Here is a 20537-nt window from a genome sequence, read left to right on the forward strand (position 1 = left end):
ATGATGGGAGCAATAGCTAAAGGGCATTTTTTTTTTTTTGAGTGAAGAAATCTTCTAAAATTGATGGTGGTAATGGCTGCATAACTCTATGAATATACTAAAAACCATTGAATTGTACACTGTAAGTAGGTAAATTGTATAGTATATGAGTAACTCAATAGTGTTATTATTTTAAAAACCATCATTGCTGAGAAAGATATATTAAAACCTCCTGTGATTGTAGGTGGTTTATTTTCCTTGTTGTTCTGCCAAAGTCTGCAGGCTATATTTTGAGTCCATGCTATTATCTGCATACAAATTTAAAACTGTAATGTCTGCTTGATAAAATGAACCTTTTATAAGTACAAAGTGCTTCTTTTTTATCCTTTTTGCTGCAATATCGACAGTGTATTCATACTGGCTTCATTTATTATTTAAAAACAAAAGCAATGATAAATCTTTACACATAAACGTCTCTGCACAGGAGCAGGTACTGCAGTACATTAAATACCTGAAGTACACTTGCTTGCTGAGGAAAAGATAGGTACAATTTAAATCTGAGAGGGACCTCCAAGGTGTTCTCCAAAGAGCCTCAGTTCAGTCACTCTGTCGTGTTTGACTCTTTGCAACCCCATGGACTGCAGCACGCCAGGCTTCCCTGTCCATCACCAACTCCTGGAGCTTGCTCAAACTCATGTCCATCGAGTTGGTGATGCCATTCAAAGAGGCTACAACAATCAGATTCTGGCGTCCCCCACCCTGGCCCCCTGCGGATGTTGGAGTGCTCCTCCAAGGACATATTGAAATTAGAGTTTCTTTTGCTTTGTTATGAAGGGGTGAATGGGCTTATGCTCAGGAACTGGATCAAAATTTGCCCAGTGGTGGCCCGTCCCCAGGCTGGCAGGAAGCGCTGCTGGCGAGACTCACCTTGCTGATCTCCGTCAGGGACATGGTGATGCTGTAGAGCTGGCTCTTGCTGGTGCTGGCGATCAGCGTCTCCTCGGAGGGGCTGAAGCACATGCAGAGCACGTCCTGTTTGTCCGACTGACTGGGGTCATTGCTCTGTGGATCCACAGGAATCTGCCCGAGACACAGGACGGCGGTCAGCAGGCCTCTGCATTGTCAGGTGTCCTTGGACTTTAAGATGCTCTCAGATACTCGCAGCTTTCAGAAATTTCCTTATCACCAAAGCCCGATGCCCTGCTCAGCCCTCATCTTCTGGGCTTTCCTAGAGCCTGCAGCAGTGACCTGGGCACCTTCCTCCCCTGAACGCCTTGGACTCTTGTGCCGCCCTCCCTCTGCGTGGAGTTGTCTTGCTCGGCACCTCCTAGCCCGTCCTCATGAAGTCTACTCCCTCTGCTCTCTCTGGGCAGCGAGGGCCCTGGGAAGCCTTCCCTGACCGCCCTGGGCTGCGTGGGCCCTGACAGTCCCTCACTGTGCCCACAGCACCCAGGAGTTCCCTCTGTTGGCCCACGTGTCACACTGCATAGAGTGGAATAGGGCTGTGGACCGGGGACCTTGTCTGTTCCCTCTGTGTCCTCTGATGCTTGGAGCAGGGCCTGGCACATGTCAGGCGCTCAGTGACTGCACGGTGTGGCCTCGCACCCTCCGCAGTGAGGTCCGTGGGGGAAGCGCCACATCCAATGTGCCCACCTCAGGCCCCACCCTGGAGCCTGGCCCCTGACAGGCGACCGACAGACGTTTGTTGACTGAATGAGTGAACGACCTCGCCTTCTCAGTGTCCTGCTGGGTTCTCATCCTGTCTCAGTCTTGAAATTGGGAAACACTAAGTAGTCATGTATGGATGTGAGAGTTGGAGTATAAAGAAAGCTGAGTGCTGAAGAACTGATGCTTTTGAACTGTGGTGTTGGAGAAGACTCTTGAGAGTCCCTTGGACTGCAAGGAGATCCAACCAGTCCTTCCTAAAGGAAGTCAGTCCTGAATATTCGTTGGAAGGACTGATGCTGAAGTTGTAACTCTAATACTTTGGCCACCTGATGTGAAGAGCTGACTCATTGGAAAAGACCCTGATGCTGGGAAAGATTGAAGGTGGGAGGAAAAGGGGACAACAGAGGATGGGAGGGTTGGATGCCATCACCAACGTGATAGACATGAGTTTGAGTAAACTCCGGGAGTTGGTGATGGACAGGGAAGCCTGCCATGCTGCAGTCCACGGGGTTGCAATGAGTTGGACACAACTGAGCGACTCAACTGAACTGAACTGCATCCAGTGATGACACAGATGTTTAATCCACAGATAACCACCAGGGTGAGCTGTTTCCTTAATGAAGAGACACAGGTTTGCTACATTCAGCAACTCATGTGAAGTCACTCAGCCAGGAAACCTTGAGTCAAGTCTAAATCACTCAATGTGTGTTTACCACTCCATATCCAATGCCTTCAAATCGCCCACACCGTGTATTAATATCACAGGCAGATCACTTTTCTCAAGCATAGTGCTTCTCCACTGAAAGCAGCATGCCTTGCCCGTTTACACACTCACTCCTCAGGCTGGCGTTTGCCATCTTTTCACCAGCCTTGGTCCTCTCGTTCCCTTCAAGTGACTTAAGGCCCCTCCGCTGGGGAACAGATATCTCCCAGACACACCACTGCTCCCTGTCAGGGGTACCTTTGCTTAATTTGTTCCCGTTACCTGGACTTCCTGATCTGTTTCTTCCTGTCTAATGTTACCCATCCTCTACAACCCCTCTTCAGTGATGACCTTCAAACACTTTGAAACCTTCCTGGTTCTTCCCCAACCAGGTGAAATCTCTCTCCACAGAAGTCTGTATCATTTCTTCCCCAAATATTTACTGAATGCCTGCTGCATGCCAGGTGAAAGTGAAAGTGAAGTTGCTCAGTTGTGTCAGACTCTTTGCAACCCCATGGACTGTAGCCTACCAGACTTCTCTGTCCATGGGATTTTCCAGGCAAGAGTACTGGAGTGGGTTGCCTTTTCCTTCTCCAGGGGATCTTCCTGACCCAGGGATCGAACCCAGGTCTCCCGCATTGCAGGCAGACGCTTTAACCTCAGAGCCACCAGGGAAACCCAGGTAGTTTTCTTTTTTAAAGATATTTATTTACTCATTTGGCTGTGCTGGGTCTTCGTTGTGGCCCACGAGATCTTAGCTGTAGCGTGCAAACTCTTAGCTGTAGCAAGTGGGATCTAGTTCCCTGACCAAGGATCTAGAAGCCAGGTCCCCTGTACTGGAAGTGCTGCTGCTGCTGCTGCTGCTGCGTTGCTTCAGTCGTGTCCGACCCTGTGTGACCCCATAGACGGCAGCCCACCAGGCTCCCCTGTCCCTGGGACTCTTCAGGCAAGAACACTGGAGTGGGTTGCCATTTCCTTCTCCAATGCATGAAAGTGAAAAGTCAAAGTGAAGTCGCTCAGTCGTGTCCAACTCTTCGCGACCCCATGGACTGCAGCCCACCAGGCTCCTCTGTCCATGGGATTCTCCAGGCAAGAGGACTGGAGTCGGGTGCCACTGCCTTCTCCATTGGAAGTGCAGAGCCTAGCGACTGGACCACCAGAGAAGTCCCATATCAGGTGGTGTTCTTGATGGTAAAATATCCATATACATTACGGGAACACTGAACTTGAAGAGAAAACAATTTGCCCAGGTTCTCCCCCAGGATTCAGATCCAGAGCTCCCTATTTCTATACCGCAACTCTGTCCAGTCCATCCTAAAACTGCCCTCAGGACAAATGGCTGAGTCCCGTTGTGCTCTGCCCTCAGCCTCCTTTCCTGCGTCAAACGCTGCATCAGTGCTCTGCTCCTGGAGGACAGACGCCAGCTGGACCCCAGGATTGCTGCTTCCTCCCCTCCTTACCCGGATCTCCCTGCTCTCATGGTAAAACTCCTTGTCTTCCATCTTCTCAAACAGCAGAACTCTCCCTGGCCCAGCAGAACAGGCAAATCCCTTTGAATAGGCTGCGATGGCAAACACCTGGGGCAGCGACAGCTGGCTGTGGCTGCTGGTCATCATGACCTGCTCGTAGGAAGGGACCGGGGAAGTGACTGCTGGAAATTCAATCAGGCTGGAAAAGAAAATAGCACACACAGATAACAGAGACGATTCCAAGGAGACGAACTGTGCCAGCGATGAGAAAGAAGGACTGTCCTTGGGTGTGGGAGTGTGGCTCAGATGGTAAAGAATCTGCCTGCAATGCGGGAGACCCAGGTTCCATCCCTGGGTCAGGAAGATCCCCTGGAGAAGGGCATGGCAACCCACTCCGGTATTCTTGTCCAGAGAATCTAATGGACAGAGGAGCCTGGCAGGCTACAGTCAATAGTGTAGCCAAGAGTTGGACACAACTGAAGAGACTTAGCATGCATGCAGATGGGAGAAACCACTCAGCATGAGCCCCCTTCCCATGGCCTAAATGTGCCCCTTTGGCTGGGAGTGCTACTGGGGCTCCATGGGAGATGGAAGGTTATACGCTTATATGGAAATCTTGCAATCCTCTGTGGTCACTGTTTTTATTATCATACTCATTTTGTTGTTTAGAAAAAAGTGGCTCAGAGGGGTCATTTCCAAGATCACACAATTAGTAAGGGGAAGAGCTGAGATTTAAATCCAGGTTTTGGCTTCCTTCCCTCCCTTCCCTCCCTTTCCCTTTCTTTCCTTCCTTCCTTCTCTTCTTCCTCCCCTTTCCCCTCCCTTCCTTTCTTTCTCTTTCATTCATTTATGCATATTTGCATTCACTCATTCATTCATATAACATTTACCAGAGTTATGTTAACGACTCTGTGAAACAATGATAAATAAGTTGACCCAGTTCCTAAGCTGATGGTCTAGGGGGCGTATGATAAGGACTCTCAGGGACTGCTGAGTAGGATGGCAGTGGCCGGTTATCAGCTAACAAGAAAACCTAAGGACAGATATAGAAGAAGAACAGCTGTCTGAGATGAGCAGAGGCTGAGGGCTCCCAGCTGAGACCGGAAGGACAGAGAGGGATGTGGCAGTGTCCAGAGGAGTGGGGTCAGTGTAGGGGCAGACTGAGCCCAGAAGTAGGAGACTGCATGAGGGATATGCGGTAGACAGAGGCAAGCGCTGATGCTGCAGATACAGAGAAGTGTCAGAGCAGCAGGGACATGCGGGCCAAGGTCAAGAGTGAGCTTTATCCTTGGAGTCCTGGACTCACTCAAAGATGGAGAACACAGCAACCTGGAGGGAAATGGCCTTATTAGGAAGTTCTCAACATAATCGTGACAAAAAGGAAATGTCATTGGCATGGGAGTGGTACAAATGGGTGAACCCAAAGACACTGAAGAAGAGGAATCTACAGGGTGTTGTCTTGATTGCAGGCTCAGGTACTGGGATCAGACATCTGGCTTTGAATCCTGGCCTGTTACTTAACAGTGCTGTGATCCTGGGTGAGGCATTCAACCTCTTAGAGTCTACGATATGGGTGTGATAATAATATGTACTACGTAGGGTGGGTAAGGCTTAAACGAGGTTATGCACAGAGCGTCTAGGGCAGTCTCTAGACCACACAATGGTGCTGTCCAACATGAGTGAGAGATGACTATGATCGGCTGCAGCAGAGTTGGAACTGGCAGCTTCATCCTGAGCCCCTTCTCTGGTCCATACACTTCTGTCACATCGACTGACATTTCCTGGTATTTCCTTATTAGTCTGCTGCTTCCTATCGAATTATAAGGTCCTAAGGACGGTGTCCCCAGCATTTAGCAAGATGCCTTGCACATTGCAAAGGCTTGATGGATATTTATTTAATTGATTTAGTAAACTGGGAAGCCAGTAGAAAACATATTTTCAAAGATAGGTAGTTTTGAAGACTAAGTCATACCAGTCTGTGAAACTGTTAGTTGTTCAGTTGTGTCTGACTTTTTGTGACCCTCATGGACTCTAGCCCACCAGGCTCCTCTGTCCGTGGAATTCTCCAGGCAAGGATACTGGAGTGGGTAGTCATTCCCTTCTCCGGGGGATCTTCCCAGCTCAGGATTGTCTCCTGCATTGCAGATGGATTCTTTACCATCTGAGCCACCAGGGAAACACTTATAAAATGAGGTTAGGTATAAAAATAAAAATAGTTGTATCTAGGTTATGGTTATAAACATCAAATTTGACCCTGAATATGGATGAACACTAGAAAAGATAAAGGAATGATTTTTAAAGAGTGCTGTTTTAGGGGTGTTGCTATTGGCAAGATGAGTGCGTTTTTCTAAGAGCTCCAGCCCAGAGGGCGTTGTTACCTCTCTGATTCCTGGATCACCCCCAGGTTCTTTGTCTCGCTGGTGGGCTCCTTGACCACGATACTTGTCTCCCAGCGTTGATCTCCAGATTCAAAGAGGAAGAGTCTGCCTGTATCAGTGCCAGCAATAATCTTGTCATCAGACACCCAGGTGTGGGCGAGATAATTTTGGGGTTCTCCCCTCTGAAAATTAGTTTGCTTCAGGGTTCCCTCGGCAAAACGGAGAAGCTTAAACATCCCATTTCCAGTGATACAAATCTGCGTGTTATCCTGGGGATTGAAGCTCACCTGTAAAATATGAAAGAATGAAAGAAAATGAGACATAAAACTAAACTTGATGGAATTATTTCCCATTTAACTAATTATTAGTTAGTCCAAGTAGTTTTCAGGATCCTTTCAGTTCAGTTCAGTCACTCAGTCGTGTCCGACTCTTTGCGACCCCATGAATTGCAGCACGCCAGGCCTCCCTGTCCATCATCAACTGCCACAGTTCACCCAAGCCCACGTTCATCGAGACAGTGATGCCATCCAGCCATCTCATCCTCTGTCGTCCTCTTTTCCTCCTGCCCCTAATCCCTCCCAGCATCAGAGTCTTTTCCAATGAATCAACTCTTCGCATGAGGTGGCCCAAAGTATTGGAGTTTCAGCTTTAGCATCAGTCCTTTCAAAGAACACCCAGGACTGATCTCCTTTAGAATGGACTGGTTGGAGCTCCTTGCAGTCCAAGGGACTCTCAAGAGTCTTCTCCAACACCATAGTTCAAAAACATCAATTCTTTGGCACTCAGCCTTCTTCACAGTCCAATTCTCACATCCATCCATGACTACTGGAAAAACCATAGCCTTGACTAGACGGACCTTTGTTGACAAAGTAATGTCTCTGCTTTTGAATATGCTGTCTAGGTTGGTCATAACTTCCTTTAAACATCACTAAATCATATAATTTTAAGACATATTTGATAAGAGGACAGATCTATGTCCATTATATTTATAGGGTCCATGAGTCAAATTAGGAAACCTTCAAAAGTCATCTGATGAAGACCAAAAAGCAGGATGAGCAGGTCTTGACAATCACCATACTCTGTGTTAGCAAAACAGAATGAAAGTTCAGCTAAAAACAGACAAATGAGGGTCAGGCAGGTTTCTGTGGCCTGTCCAGGGAGAAGGAGTCACATGTCAGGGACTAGGCCTCCTTTACCTTTACCCTCATCCCCATTTGCAGTCACAGTCAATCTGTCACCCACACTGGATGGTGAGCACCTGTAGGGGCTGTGCCTTTTTCATCTCTGTATCCCCAGTGGCAGGTTCAGAGCAGGCATCTGGTGAATGTTTCCTGAATCTGTTTGAGACAAGGTGCTCCCTGCTCTGACTAGGATGCTGTAGCATGCCTTACTTGGAGAAGGAAATGGCAACCCACTCCAGTATTCTTGCCCGGAGAATCCCAGGGATGGCAGAGCCTGGTGGGCTGTTGTCTATGGGGTCGCACAGAGTCGGACACGACTGAAGCGACTTAGCAGCAGCAGCAGCATGCCTTACTATGACCTGGATGAAATAATCTTCAGGCTCTACTTGTCTTTGCTCTGATTCTGTAATCACCAAGCAACCTGTTGATTAACAATTTCACTTCTCAAGGGAGGAAACACACTGGATAGATGATGTGTGTTCTGGTTGTGACATGCTGGTTCACACGCCAGCCTCTTGTGAGAATAACAGAGTCTGTGCCTAAGAAGCTGATTAGCCAGTATCTCTGAACCCGAACAGAATTGTGCGTGGACCTGTACAACTGAGCACTAGATCTCAGACCAGGTTGACTGCTCCAAGCAAAGCCTCCTTGGGACCCAACCAGCCTCCTGACACATCCTCTGCATTTTACCTTCAGAGCACAATAGAAACTTCTGCTCCTCACATAACTGCAATTTCATGGATAGCTTCCCAAACATTTACGACCTCACACCACTTTCCTGAAGTCTTCCCACTGCCCAGAAATGCTTCCCAGTAGAGGCCAGGTCTGGGGAGAGAGAGCAAATTGATCAAATTGCCTCTGAACCTGACTTGTGACTAGTAAGCAGTTCTGGGCCAAAATAAAGAACATAGACCCTAGGGTCAGGGAGTCCTGGTTCTGCTAAATTGTTGGAGCCTCAGTTCCTTCATCTTTAAAACAGAGACAATAATTATGTATACTTTATATAGGGTTGTTTGGCAAATTCCCAAATGCATTTTAAGAAATCAGCACTATTCCTGGCACATAGAAAGCATTCAGTGAGAGACAGCTTGTACTATTTTTAAATAATTTGCATAATATTTGTTATTCTGGGAAGTACCTGATAGACAGCATTGTTCTGAGTGTCGATTCTAACAATGGCCATGACTTTCTGTTTTTCCCACAGCCAATAGACAAGGTTTGATTCTGGAGGTGAAGTCTGAGTCAAGAGGTATTTGGAGTCTGGAGAAAAAGCCATGCAAATGAACTTCTGAACTGGGAAGTCAAAACTATTAAGGATTTTGCGCTTCCGGCAGGGGATGGCTGACAGTTCATAAATGGTGATGACAGGTTTATCTTGCACCGTCTCCGAGACAGCGAGGTAGCGCCGATTGGGACTGATAGCCAAGGCCAACATGCCCTGACTCTTGTCTGAGCCTGCAAACAGAGGAGAGGGGCTGATGAGGGGCGACCATGCATTCACTGAGATTCAGCACAAACCAGGCACCGTGGTGGGTGCTGCCGAGGCAACAGGAGAAAAGTGCAGAAACAGGTAACCGTTGATCCCTGTATCCTTCAGTACAGCTGTGCCTTGGCTATTTTGAAAATAACTAGGATGGGCCCCTCACTGAGGCCGTGGTGGGAGAAGTCAGGGAAGGATTCCTAAAAGAGGACAAAGTGAGAACAGGATGGGGGTGGGCAGGTCAGGAGGGGCAAAGGTGTGGACGTGAGAAAGGGTGTAGATGGTGGGGGAACTACACACAGTGCGCGATGGCTGAGCATCCTCTGTGAGCCACGGATGACCTAGATGGGTCTGGAAGGTGCAGCAGGGTCAGATAACAGGCCTTTATGCCCTAAACAGCCAGCACTCCATATTCTTCCCTCACTTTTCGCTCAGTCATGTCCGACTCTTTGCGACCCTATGGACTGTAGCCTCCCAGGCTTCTCCATCCATGGGATTTTCCAGGCAAGAATACTGGAGTGGGTTGCCATGAGTTTCGTAAACTCCGGGAGTTGGTGATGGACAGGGAGACCTGGTGTGCTGCGGTTCGTGGGGTTGCAAAGAGTCGACACAACTGAGCGACTGAACTGAACTGAAATTCATTTATATATTCCTTTGTCCACTGTATTCATTTATTTGTGTATTATTGGGTTTCTGGGATATTTATTCTAGGACTAGCTTATTTTTGTAAGCATATCTTTATTATGTGTTTGGATACCTTGCAAAGTACAATCTCAAGGAAAGAGGGAGAAAAAAGGAAATGATAAATTTGATTCTGGATATATTGTGTGTGAGATACGTACTGTGGAACTTTCAGGTAAAGAGGTCTTAGCAGGCAGCTTGATATGATGAAAGCTAGGGGAGAAGTTTGGACTGAAATACAGATCGGAGGTAAAAGTCATGGTGGGGCGTTGAAAGTGTGAGTGTAGACAAGACTGCCAGGGGAAGGCAATGGACAACAGGTTACTCCCCTCCTCTGTGCTTCTGTACCAGGGCTGTGCCTGGCCTAGCAGGTGTCCTGCTCATTTACATAGTCCCAGTGCTCATTTGAATACATACCTGTCCCCACTACAATGCTGAGAGCTCCTGGAGGCCACGGGCCCTGGCTTTCTGGCTTATTCATTCTTTTAATCACTAGGGCCTGACTCCCCAGTGTGTGCTTAACATGTGCTGACTGATTGCAGTTTGTAAATACTTTTCTGTTGTTTTAACCTAGTTGATGACTGACTTCTCCTTGAAATATGTTTACCTCCTATATGGATTTCCTCTTTTTGGCTACTCCTCCAAAGACTCTTTTCCAGGTTCTTCCTCATTTCCTGGCACTAAATGTAGGAAGGCCCCACAGCCCAATCTTTAGCCTTCTTTCCTTTCACAAACACATTTACTCCCTGGGTGATCTAATCCATTCTAAGGATTTTTTTAAAAAATTATTTTTTGGCCATGCTGCAAGCATGTAGGATCTTAAGTTCCCGGAACCCATGTCCCCTGCATTGAAAGTGCAGAATTAACCACTGGACCACCAGGGAAGTCCTCATTCTAAGGACTTTGTATTTCACCTCTATGCTAACAACCTTCAAGTTTTTATCACCAGCCAGGGCCTCTTTCTCTTGAATCCACAATTGACATCAATTGAAATCGAAAAAGTGTTAGTTGCTCAGTCGTGTCTGACTCTTTGCTACCCCATGGACTGTAGCCTGCCAGGCTCTTCTGTCCATGGAACTCTCCAGGTAAGAATTGACATCGACGTGCTCACTTAAGATCCTATCTGCATATCTAGCAGGCATCTCAGTCTTCCCATGTCAAATACTAACATTCCACACAAAACCTGCTCCTTCTGCAGTCTTTCCTGTCTCTATTAGCAGCAACTCCATCCTTTCAGTTGCTCAGGCCAAAACCCTTGTTTCTTCCTTTTCTCTCCCAACTACATCAGGTCGATGAGGAAACCTGTCACCCCCACTTTCAAAATAGAGCCAGGCTTTGATATCTTTTCACCATCCCTGTTACCTGCTACCTGCTCCAAGCCACTATGTTCTCCCACCTGGATTACAGCAATGGTCCTTCAGCTGGTCTCCTATTTCCTCTCTTGCCCTTCCTTAAATCTATTCTCTGAACAGTAGCCAGAAGGAACCTTTTGAAACATAAGTCAGATCATGTCGCTCTGCTCAGAGTCCTCCATCCCAGCTTCTCATTTTACTCAGAGTAGCAGCCCTTGATCTCAAAGCCCATGTGATGTCGCTCTGCTTACTTCTCTGCTTCACCTTTCACTCCTCCTCCTCTATTCACTCTGCTCCAGGCATACTGGGTTCTTCACTATTCCCCTAACACACTCAGCACCCTCCTAACCCAGAGCCGAAAAGATGAAAGGTAAATGCGGAGTGTATCAAAGACATACTATAGGAGAATATATTAATAAGTTTGAGTAAGGTTGATAAATTTGATTTCATTAAAACCAAGAATTTCTGTCCATCAAGATACCATAAGGAGGAAGAAAACACAAGCCCCAAACTGGGAGAAATTATTTGTAGTATGTATATATCTGACAGAGGATTAGCATACAGAAAATATAGAGGGACCATAAATCAGTAAGAAAATTACCCCCCAAAACATAGAAAATGGATAAAAGATTTAAACAAGACATTGCACAGAAGATTAATCAGGAGTAGCCCCTTAATCATGTGAAAAGATACTCATCCTCATTGGTAGTGGGTCAATGCACAAAGCATTAGAAGTAGAACAATAGCAAGCGGTGGTGAGGTTGTGGGGTAACAGCCGTGTGAACTAGTACTGCCACACCACTGTTTTGGTGTGTGCCCTGGAGAATCTCTGCACAAGTAGATGAGAACACTTGAATGCAAGAATGCTTACAGCAGCCTGGTTTGAAATAGCAAAAAAAATGAAAGTGAGAGTCACTCAGTTGTGTCTGACTCTTTGCAACCCCATGGACTGTAGCCTGCCAGGCTCCTCTGTCCACGGAGTTCTCCAGGCCAGAACACTGGATTGGGTAGTTGTTCCTTTCTCCAAGGGATCTTCCCAACCCAGGGGTCAAACACAAGTCGAACCCCATGTGATTGAACCCTCATTGCAGGCGGATTCTTTACCATCTGAGCCACCAGAGAAGCAAAAAAAAAAAAAGAAAAAATGTTGGTTCTCAAATATTCATCAACACTAGAATGGATAAATATACTTGAGACATTAGAGTCATATGAGGGAATACTGCATAGTAATAAAAAGAACTCAGTTAGCATGTACAAAAGGCATGAATCCCACAGTATGTTGTTATACAAGAGAAGCAAGTCACAGAATACATACACTACCATTACATTTATATGAAGTTGGAAAGTAGCACAAACAAAAACAATATCTTACATAAGGCCAGACAGATAAATATGTGGTAAAACTATACAGAGAAATAAGGGAATAATTACAAATTCCAGGATGGAGTGAGAGTGGGCACATGGGAGATGAATGGAGTCAGGGAGAAACACTGGAACTGGTAATGCACTATTTGCTCTCCTTTTGGTAGATTTTCAAAGCTTCATTTTACTATAGTTTTTAAAATACTACACATATGTAGTATACAGTCTTTTGTATGCATGTCACAATAAAAGAGGTTGAGCGCAGAAAACAGTGGAAAAGAGTGGCGAAGGTATGGAAATCATGTATATCATTAGCAGGACCAATGTGAACAAACCCAAATGTTACAGTATACGAATGGTTATTTCTGACCTGGGGTAAAATCTCTAGTGTTTTCATCATAAATGGATTCAAAAGGTCTGTAATGAAAGTGGTGTACTCTAGAAAACTGTTAGAGAAGTCAAAAAGCAGCCCTGGTGATGGCAAGGAGAGTGATAATGAAGATGCATGAAACTCTTCAAAAGAATTTTTTTCCATTAGATCACAGTGAAAATAAGTACCTTTAAATTAACAGGATTTTACATGTGACTTTATGGAAGATTCATTAATCTATACATTAAAATAAGGCAAGTAGACATGTATTTCTTCTACATCTATAAAGCTATATGTATATTCAAGTTGTCCAAAAAAGTTTTCTTTCAATCGTCCTTTTGGGATTATGGTGTTACATTTGGTTCACACGGTTACCTAGGTGTCAGATTGGAAACAGTTTTACCTGGAATGAATTTTTGCCATTTCTGATCCACATTGTACTTCACACAGTGATTTCCTGAAGGAAATATAATGATCTGTTCATCGAAGAAGAAGACATTGTTGGACACGTGGGATCGAAGACCAAAAACATGCAGCGACTGAGCTACCACAGTGGACATGGTCGGGTAGTTCCGCTAAAGATGCAACGCAGCTAGTGAGCACGGACACGCGCGAAACCCCGCCCACCCGGCCGCACCCGCCCCGCGACAAGCCCGTGGCTCCGCCTCCGAACTGCTCCTCCGCCCCCTCCCCTTAGCAATCTCCGCGGGTGCCCCAGACCCGGCTCCTGCGTCTGCTCGTTCCTTTCGCCCTCGCGGCTTCCTGCTCCTCTGGACAACCCCCAGGGATCTCTCCCACCTGTAAGCTTCTGCTCTCTGTATCAGCAGACCACGCGTGTGTCCAGTGTACTACCCCTACGAATCCGAAGCAACCCGGCACTCACCGACGCCGGAGCGGTTCCTATAGCAACGGCAAGCCGGAAGTATGTCAGCACCCGGAAGCGGAAGTCTTTTGCTCAGAGAGCTCAGGAGCCGCTGTTTGGTCCCGTGCCGTTCGAGTCCACGTGGGTCCGCTGCAGGAGGGCAGGAGGCTGTAAAGCGGCAGCGGCGAGGGGCGCCCTTTTCCAGGCGCGGGGGGCTCGGGCTACTCCGCGTCCTCCGGTAGGTGTGGACTCGCGCGCGGTGAGATGGACACCCCCCCGCTCTCAGGTTCGGACTCCGATTCTGATGACTCTCTTGTCACAGACAGAGAGGTAGGTATCATCCGAGCTCGCGCGACTGCGCGAGGAAGAGGGTTCCTCACTCTCCCGTTTTCACCGGAGAACGTGCCCTGTAGTTGCAGGAGGCGTTTTCCCGAGGGCTTCTGAAGCCAGGCCTCAACGTGGTGCTAGAGGGGCCGAAGAAGGCCTTGAACGACGTGGTGAGTTCGGGCGCCCGGTCGGAGGATGCTAGACTTGGGATGCGCGCGAGGCACTGTTGTGCTCCAGAGACTGCGTTCTAGTTCTAGGAAGGACACAACCTGCGCATTGCCAAGAGTGTCAACTACCTGTCGGGGTCTTGGAGGCTGGCACTTCATTTGTTGGCCTGTTATCTTTTTGTGAGCTTGGTGTCTGAATTTCCTAGAATGGCCTGAAGCAGTGTTTGGCTGAATTCAAGCGGGATCTGGAATGGGTTGAAAGGCTTGATGTGACCCTGGGTCCGGTACCAGAAATCAGTGGACCTCAGTCAACATCCCAGAACCAGGATCCGAAAGCTGTTGATCCAGAAGATGACTTTAAGCGTGAGATGAGCTTGTATGTATGCTTTCAAGTGTGGGAAAGGTTGTGGGTCCCTGTGCTAGAGAGTGGGGAGAGGGTGGAAGCCGTGAGCATGTGTTCCTCCGAGGTGTCCTAAGCCTGGGAGTAGGGAGGAAAGCTTCTTTGGACTAAGGAGTAGGAGATGCTCCGTGGTTGAGAGAAAGGCCCCGTGGTCCAGCAGTCACAATTTAAAGTCCAGTTTATTTTCAAATACTAAGTTTTAAATTTTTTTGTGCAGTTGATTATGAGAACAAAACGTTGCTTATGTGGGATCCTTATATAGACTTTTTTTTTAGTGACTAAATAAGAATGTGTAATTGGCATTTGTAAGTTAGTGAGCACTTCTAAAGTGGTCATTCTGTTAAACTACTAATTCATTTTAAGCAATACTCCCCACCCCTTTTAAAAGAGTGTATATCTAAATTTCTCCTGAGTTAATGAGGTTTTATTACCATTTTTGTTTGTGTGTGTGTTCTTGCTGGTGGAGGTCAGGTGTTGCGGGCTCTTCCGACCTTGGATACCTTATGAGAGGCAGTCAGAAGGATGTAAGACCTCTCTGCCTTAGCTTATTTCACACTTTGTCCTACATCTGCAGCTACCGTCAAGCCCAGGCAGCGGTGCTTGCAGTATTGCCCCGCCTCCATCAGCTCAAAGTGCCTACCAAGCGGCCTACGGATTATTTTGCAGAGATGGCCAAGTCTGATCAGCAGATGCAGAAGGTAAGAAATGGAAAAGGTTTTCTCTGGAAAACTGAAGCTTTGTACTTAAGTCTATACAGCTGGCTTGTCTCCCTTAATGTTCAAACAAACAAAGGCATAACCACATTAATAGGGAGCCAGTTGTCAGAGGAAAATTATTATCTCAGTTATCTATGTCAGATTCATGCTAATCAACACCAGTTGGACAAATGTAAGGTTGACTTTTTCCTAATAAAAACAGTTAAGGGAGAAAGATAATGTAAGAAGTGTGGTCCCTAAGATAAAGATGATCTTTATGCATCTCCTAGCTGGCATGGTCATGGCATGGTGTTTGGAAGAGACAACAGTTCTTTCCTGCCGTTGCCGGGGCAGCATTATAACTTGTAGTCAGTTACCTTTCTCTGAGCCTCAGTTTTTCTCTGCTCTAGAATGAAGGATTAATATATGGCTCAGATTTGGCATAATTTACAGTTAGGTAAGTTAAGTTAAGGCTAGTTAAGACTATGGTTTTTCCAGTAGTCATGTATGGATGTGAGAGTTGGACTACAAAGAAAACGGAGCGCTGAAGAATTGATGCTTTTGAACTGTGCTGTTGGAGAAGACTCTTGAGAGTCCCTCGGACTGCAGGAAGATCCAACCAGTCCGTCCTAAAGGAAATCAGTCCTGAATATTCATTGGAAGGACTGGTGCTGAAGCTGAAACTCCAATCCTTTGGTCGCCTGATGTGAAGAGCTGACTCATTGGAAAAGACCCTGATGCTGGGAAAGATTGAGGGCCGGAGGAGAAGGGGACGACAGAGAATGAGATGGTTGGATGGCATCACCGACTCAATGGATATGAGTTTGAGTAAACTCTGGGAGTTGGCGATGGACAGGGAGGCCTGGTGTGCTGCAGTTCATGGGGTCGCAAAGAGTTGGACACAACTGAGTGATTGAACTGAACTGAGTTGAACTGAACTGAACAGTTAGGTAGAATTTGGTCCTTATTCAACTTTGAGAGGCAGAGAATTACCAATGTCTAATCCAAGATATATCTAAATAGTTCCCTTGGGTCTCAAGCTGGATTTTCTTGTCTCAGTGGTACTCAAGGAAGCTAATCCAGAGACGAACCCAGACCCATTTCTGCACATTCAAATTCATAACTGTTCATTCTTTAACTAAAATGTATATGTTTAATGCAAACGGCTAGGTACCTGATATCTGTTTGAGTTTTTATAGTGCAGTTGGTATACTGGAGAAGGAGGCTAAAGTTGCATACTGGTTTCACCACAGTCTGCAGACGGTATGGATGGAGAGAAGTTAGTCTTTTCTCCTGATTCAGAGGCAAGCAAGCTGTTTTGTTTAATAGAGCAAACAGCACACTGGGAATAAGAAGGTCACCTTGATGTTGTGGTTCCAAGGCTGAGACTTTTGGTGTCTTGAATAAAGGTGTTAGCTTTGGGGCCTTTTTGTCCTTGTGTATGAAACACAGGGCTTGGAGTAGATGATTCACAAGGTTCCTTTGAACTCCACAGTGTGTCTGCTCCCTGCTGCATGCACCCTAAGCAGCTTCCATGCCATTTTCAATTAACATAAGCTGACAACATTTTGTGTTGTAGATTCGACAGAAACTGCAGGCTAAACAGGCCGCCATGGAGAAGTCGGAAAAGGCTAAGCAGCTGCGAGCACTTAGAAAATATGGAAAGAAGGTGGGAAGGACAACAGACAGGGATGGGGCCAAGGGTGTTTGTCCATAGATTGCCTGGTCTGAGTTGGTTCTGTGCCTGGTGTGTGTTCCATTGTGTGTTTACTATCTCATAGCAGCGTGGGTTGCTAGTGTCCACAAACACAATCCCTCCTGGACACCTCTGTGTCACCAGAAGTATAAGCGAGTCAGGCACTTTTCTGGGCTGTACTTTACATACTTGTACTGTGAAGAGCTGGGTCCAGATCAGTGGTTTCCAAACCTGACCTCCCAGCACAGTCTGATGGGGGATAATTTTGTTTGACCAGGGAACACTGGGCAATGTCTGGAGGCATTTTTGGTGGTCAACACCGTGGAGGGGAGTGTGCAGTTGGCAGCTTGTGGGTGGAGAGCAGGGAGGCTTCTAAACATCCTGCAATGCATAGGACAGGCCATGCTTCCCCCTGACAAAGAATGATCCTGTCCAAACTGTCATAGTGTTGGGATGGATAAATCCTGCCTTAGAGTTTAAGCATCTCTTTTTATCCTTAAAGTTTTTTTTGGTTTGTTTTTTGGGGGGATTGTTTTCTCTGTTGATATTTTCATGCCTACCAGCAGGGTTTAGGTATTTAGTCTGCCCAGATATAATTAGGGTGAGAATTGGATGTTGACGTAAACATGATTTGTGCAGTTTTGTAGCAGGTTGTGTCATGGGTAAGAATGCAGACTGCCTGGGTGTGAATCTCATCTCCACACTTGCTGTGTGCCTTAGGCAAATTATAGTGTCTCTGTGGTTCGTTTTGGGGTCATAACAATTTCTGCTTCACCGGGTTGTTGGGATGAGAAATTGAGACTCTACTTAGAGCCTTAACGTGGTTGTGGCACACAGTCAGTGCTCAGTGGTGGCACAGCCTGGTCACTGAGAGACTGTAGACATTTGGAGTGCTGGTTTGGAGTGGGTGTAACAGTCCTGTGTCCACATCCAGGTGCAAACAGAGGTTCTTCAGAAGCGGCAGAAGGAGAAATCACACATGATGAGTGCCATTAAGAAATATCAGAAAGGTGAGTGTCTTCTCTCATAAGGCTGCAGGGGAGCAGGGGTACCTGCTGATTCTATCAAACACATCTGAAGGCTGGATTGATTTGGAACTATTGGACCTCACATTTGGGAATGGTGTGGGGAGCAAGATGTGCCTCTTAATACCAATTCCATAAGTAACATCCTTCTTTTGAAGTTGAATCTTTTTTTTAAAACACTGTGGTGCTGATCAAAGTACTTCACTCCCAGGTTTCTCTGATAAACTGGACTTCCTTGAGGGAGATCAGAAGCCTGTTGCACGGAGCACGAAAGAAGGAGCCAAAGGCCAGCAAATGAAGAAGGGGTGAGTGCTGCATTCTGTTTTGGTGGCGGTGCATGCAGGGCCGCAGTTCCTGGTGTGGCCTCAGTTCCTGGTGTGGCCTCAGTGCACGGAGTGTGGCTGTGCCTGCGGCCAGACCTGTGGGCCCTGTGATGGGCCCGTTCAGCCACATCAGTTCTTGAAGGTTCAAGTGAGGTGATTTCAGTGAATACGCAGTAGAAGTTGATTCCTCATGTGTGAGGGTTGTGTGCAGACCTAGTGTTCTGATCTGGGTTCTGTCTCTCATTAGGAGGGTAGTTTTGAGCAAGTTACTTCACCTTCCTAAATGTTATTTTCCTCATCTGTGAAAATGAAAAAAAAAATTGTAAATACCTCTTATATTAGAAAGATTAAAAGGGATAATTTTGGATATTATTATTGCTTCTTTTTGTTCACCTTTATGCATTCCTGGACACCCATCCTGAGGAGAATGATTATATCTGTATAATATAGTCCATGCTGTGATAGAGGCATTGAGGGAGAAGTCTGGAAGCCCATTTTAGAAATATGTGACATGGTCCAGGGGTCAGAGTCTGGGGATGGCTTCCTGGAGAAGGGTTCACTGGAGCTTAGTCTGAAAGATGAGTAGGAATTAACCAGGAGAGCAGGAGAGACATGGGTTTGGGGAAGATGGAAGAACATGAATGAGCAGAAGTGTAGAGATGAGAACAGCAGGTTTGTGCGTGAGAAACAGCCAGCATTTGGTGTCATGGGGGTTACCGTGAGGCAGGGAGTGGTGAGGTGTAGCTGGCAGGACCTGGGCTGATTGCAGGGCAGTGTTGTGAGGAGCCTGGGATATTTCCAGCAGTCAGGGAGGTGCTCATGGGCTTTACTTAAAGTGGTGAGCAGGTCATGTTCATGTTTTCAATATTACAGTGGTACTTGTGTAAGTGAGGGAGGCAGGGAAATTGATCAGGGGACCGTTAAAAAGTCCAGAGAACAAGGATAATGACCTGAAAGTGGTAATAGGGGTAGAGAAGAGAAAATTGGTTGAAGAAATACTCAAGAGGTCAAATTAGCAGCACTCAGTAATTGAGCTGGGTGAAGAGAATGAAAGAAGGAATTATAATCCACTCTAGGTTATAGTGTGGGCAGCTGAGTATATGGTAGAACCACCAACCTCAAGTTAGGCTGTAGATACAGGAGGTGAAACCAGTCTAGGAGGGAGGTGACTATGACTTCGGATATGGTGAATTGAGATTCCTGTGGGATGATCGGTTTTAACATGTATTACACTTGAACATTAACTGCGTTTAATATCCTTGGGAGGACTAGGAACAACTGAGGGTGATTTAATAAGATTTAGTTTAAAAATGGGGCTTCCCAGGTTGCTCAAATGGTAAAGAATCTTCCTGAAATGCAGAAGACCTCGGTTTGATCCCTGAGCGTGGAAGATCCCTTGGAGAAGGGAATGGCAACCCACTCCAGTATTCTTGCCTGGAAGATTCCATGGACAGAGGAGCCTGGTGGGCTACAGTCCATGGGCTCTGAAGATAAATGATGAGCCACATGATAGATCTTTCCCTGATTCTTGCTTTGTTTTCCTGCTCTGGTGGTTAAGGCTGTAGGTAGATGATCTTGTCTGGGGAGTTTATAGAGTAGAAATACTGGGTCAAGGATGAGATTTTGGGTACAGTAGTATCTACAGGCTTCGTTTACAGAGAGGAAACTGAGGGTATGGTTGGATTGTAACATTTGTCAGGATTTGCAGTGTTGAGGGTAACCTATAAGACTGCTTTTTTTCCAGGCCTAATGCCAAGAGACGCTATAAAAACGAGAAGTTTGGTTATGGTGGGAAGAAGAAAGGCTCCAAGTGGAACACTCGTGAGAGCTATGATGATGTATCCAGCTTCCGGGCCAAGACAGCTCATGGCAGGGGCCTCAAGAGGCCTGGAAAGAAAGGACCAAATGTGAGTATGGAGTGAGGGGGCTGAGCAGCCTCCACTCCCGCCCCTCCCTTCCCCCTCCCTTTCTTTCCTTGTGTCCAGACCAAGGCCAACTGCTGTGTGAACACACGTGGTATTTCCTTTTCTGCAGAAAAGACCTGGAAAACGGACAAGAGAGAAAATGAAGAGCAGAAGACACTGAACAAGCCGCATCTTTGTATACAGCCACCAAGAAAAAGAGATAGGGACTTGGGATTTCACAAGGCAATTGGATCCCTTCTGTTAGCTTCTTTTTGTAAAAATTCTTTCAATAAACTAAAGAAAAATTTTCAGAGAAATATATATTCTTGGTTAAAAACCCAGGACTAAAAGATTTAGAGGTTACTTTTACATATTAAATAATATTGCCATTTAATGATAATAAATAAACGAGCCCTGTGGAGGTTAAAAGCATGGACTCTGGGGCCAGACTGCCAGGTTTGACACCTGGCTCTGCTGTGTGCTTGCTGTTTGACCCTGGGCAAGTTGATTTTTCT

General features: G+C 46.4%; 2 protein-coding genes across 2 annotated transcripts in view; one reads left to right on the forward strand and one right to left on the reverse strand.

Moving 5' to 3' along the window:
• CFAP57 (cilia and flagella associated protein 57) overlaps window positions 1-13183 on the reverse strand; it is a 66877-nt gene extending 53694 nt beyond the window's left edge. Inside the window, exons 1-5 of the mRNA XM_068961777.1 lie at window positions 13027-13183; window positions 8517-8833; window positions 6198-6484; window positions 3811-4018; window positions 907-1059 (exon numbers count right to left, since the gene is read on the reverse strand). Of these exons, the coding sequence (XP_068817878.1) occupies window positions 907-1059; window positions 3811-4018; window positions 6198-6484; window positions 8517-8833; window positions 13027-13183 (1122 nt within the window). The remainder of the gene's footprint in view (window positions 1-906; window positions 1060-3810; window positions 4019-6197; window positions 6485-8516; window positions 8834-13026) is intronic.
• A 413-nt stretch (window positions 13184-13596) lies between these two features.
• On the forward strand, window positions 13597-20271 carry EBNA1BP2 (EBNA1 binding protein 2). The gene is made up of 9 exons (XM_068965901.1): window positions 13597-13815; window positions 13899-13982; window positions 14186-14355; window positions 14954-15077; window positions 16654-16743; window positions 17705-17780; window positions 18007-18100; window positions 19863-20025; window positions 20153-20271. The coding sequence occupies exons 1-9, from the start codon at window positions 13750-13752 to the stop codon at window positions 20201-20203; spliced, it is 918 nt and encodes a 305-aa protein (XP_068822002.1). The 5' UTR covers window positions 13597-13749; the 3' UTR covers window positions 20204-20271.
• Window positions 20272-20537: the final 266 nt, after the last annotated feature.

Source organism: Capricornis sumatraensis, chromosome 2 (genome assembly GCF_032405125.1).
Source record: "Capricornis sumatraensis isolate serow.1 chromosome 2, serow.2, whole genome shotgun sequence".
NCBI lineage: Eukaryota > Metazoa > Chordata > Mammalia > Artiodactyla > Bovidae > Capricornis > Capricornis sumatraensis.

Coding starts and splice junctions, on each gene's coding strand:
- EBNA1BP2 (XM_068965901.1), top strand. CDS start 13,750: ATGGACACCCCCCCGCTCTCAGGTTCGGACTCCGATTCTGATGACTCT. Junction 13,816..13,898: donor CTCTTGTCACAGACAGAGAG/GTAGGTATCATC, acceptor CGTGCCCTGTAG/TTGCAGGAGGCGTTTTCCCG. Junction 20,026..20,152: donor CTGGAAAGAAAGGACCAAAT/GTGAGTATGGAG, acceptor CCTTTTCTGCAG/AAAAGACCTGGAAAACGGAC.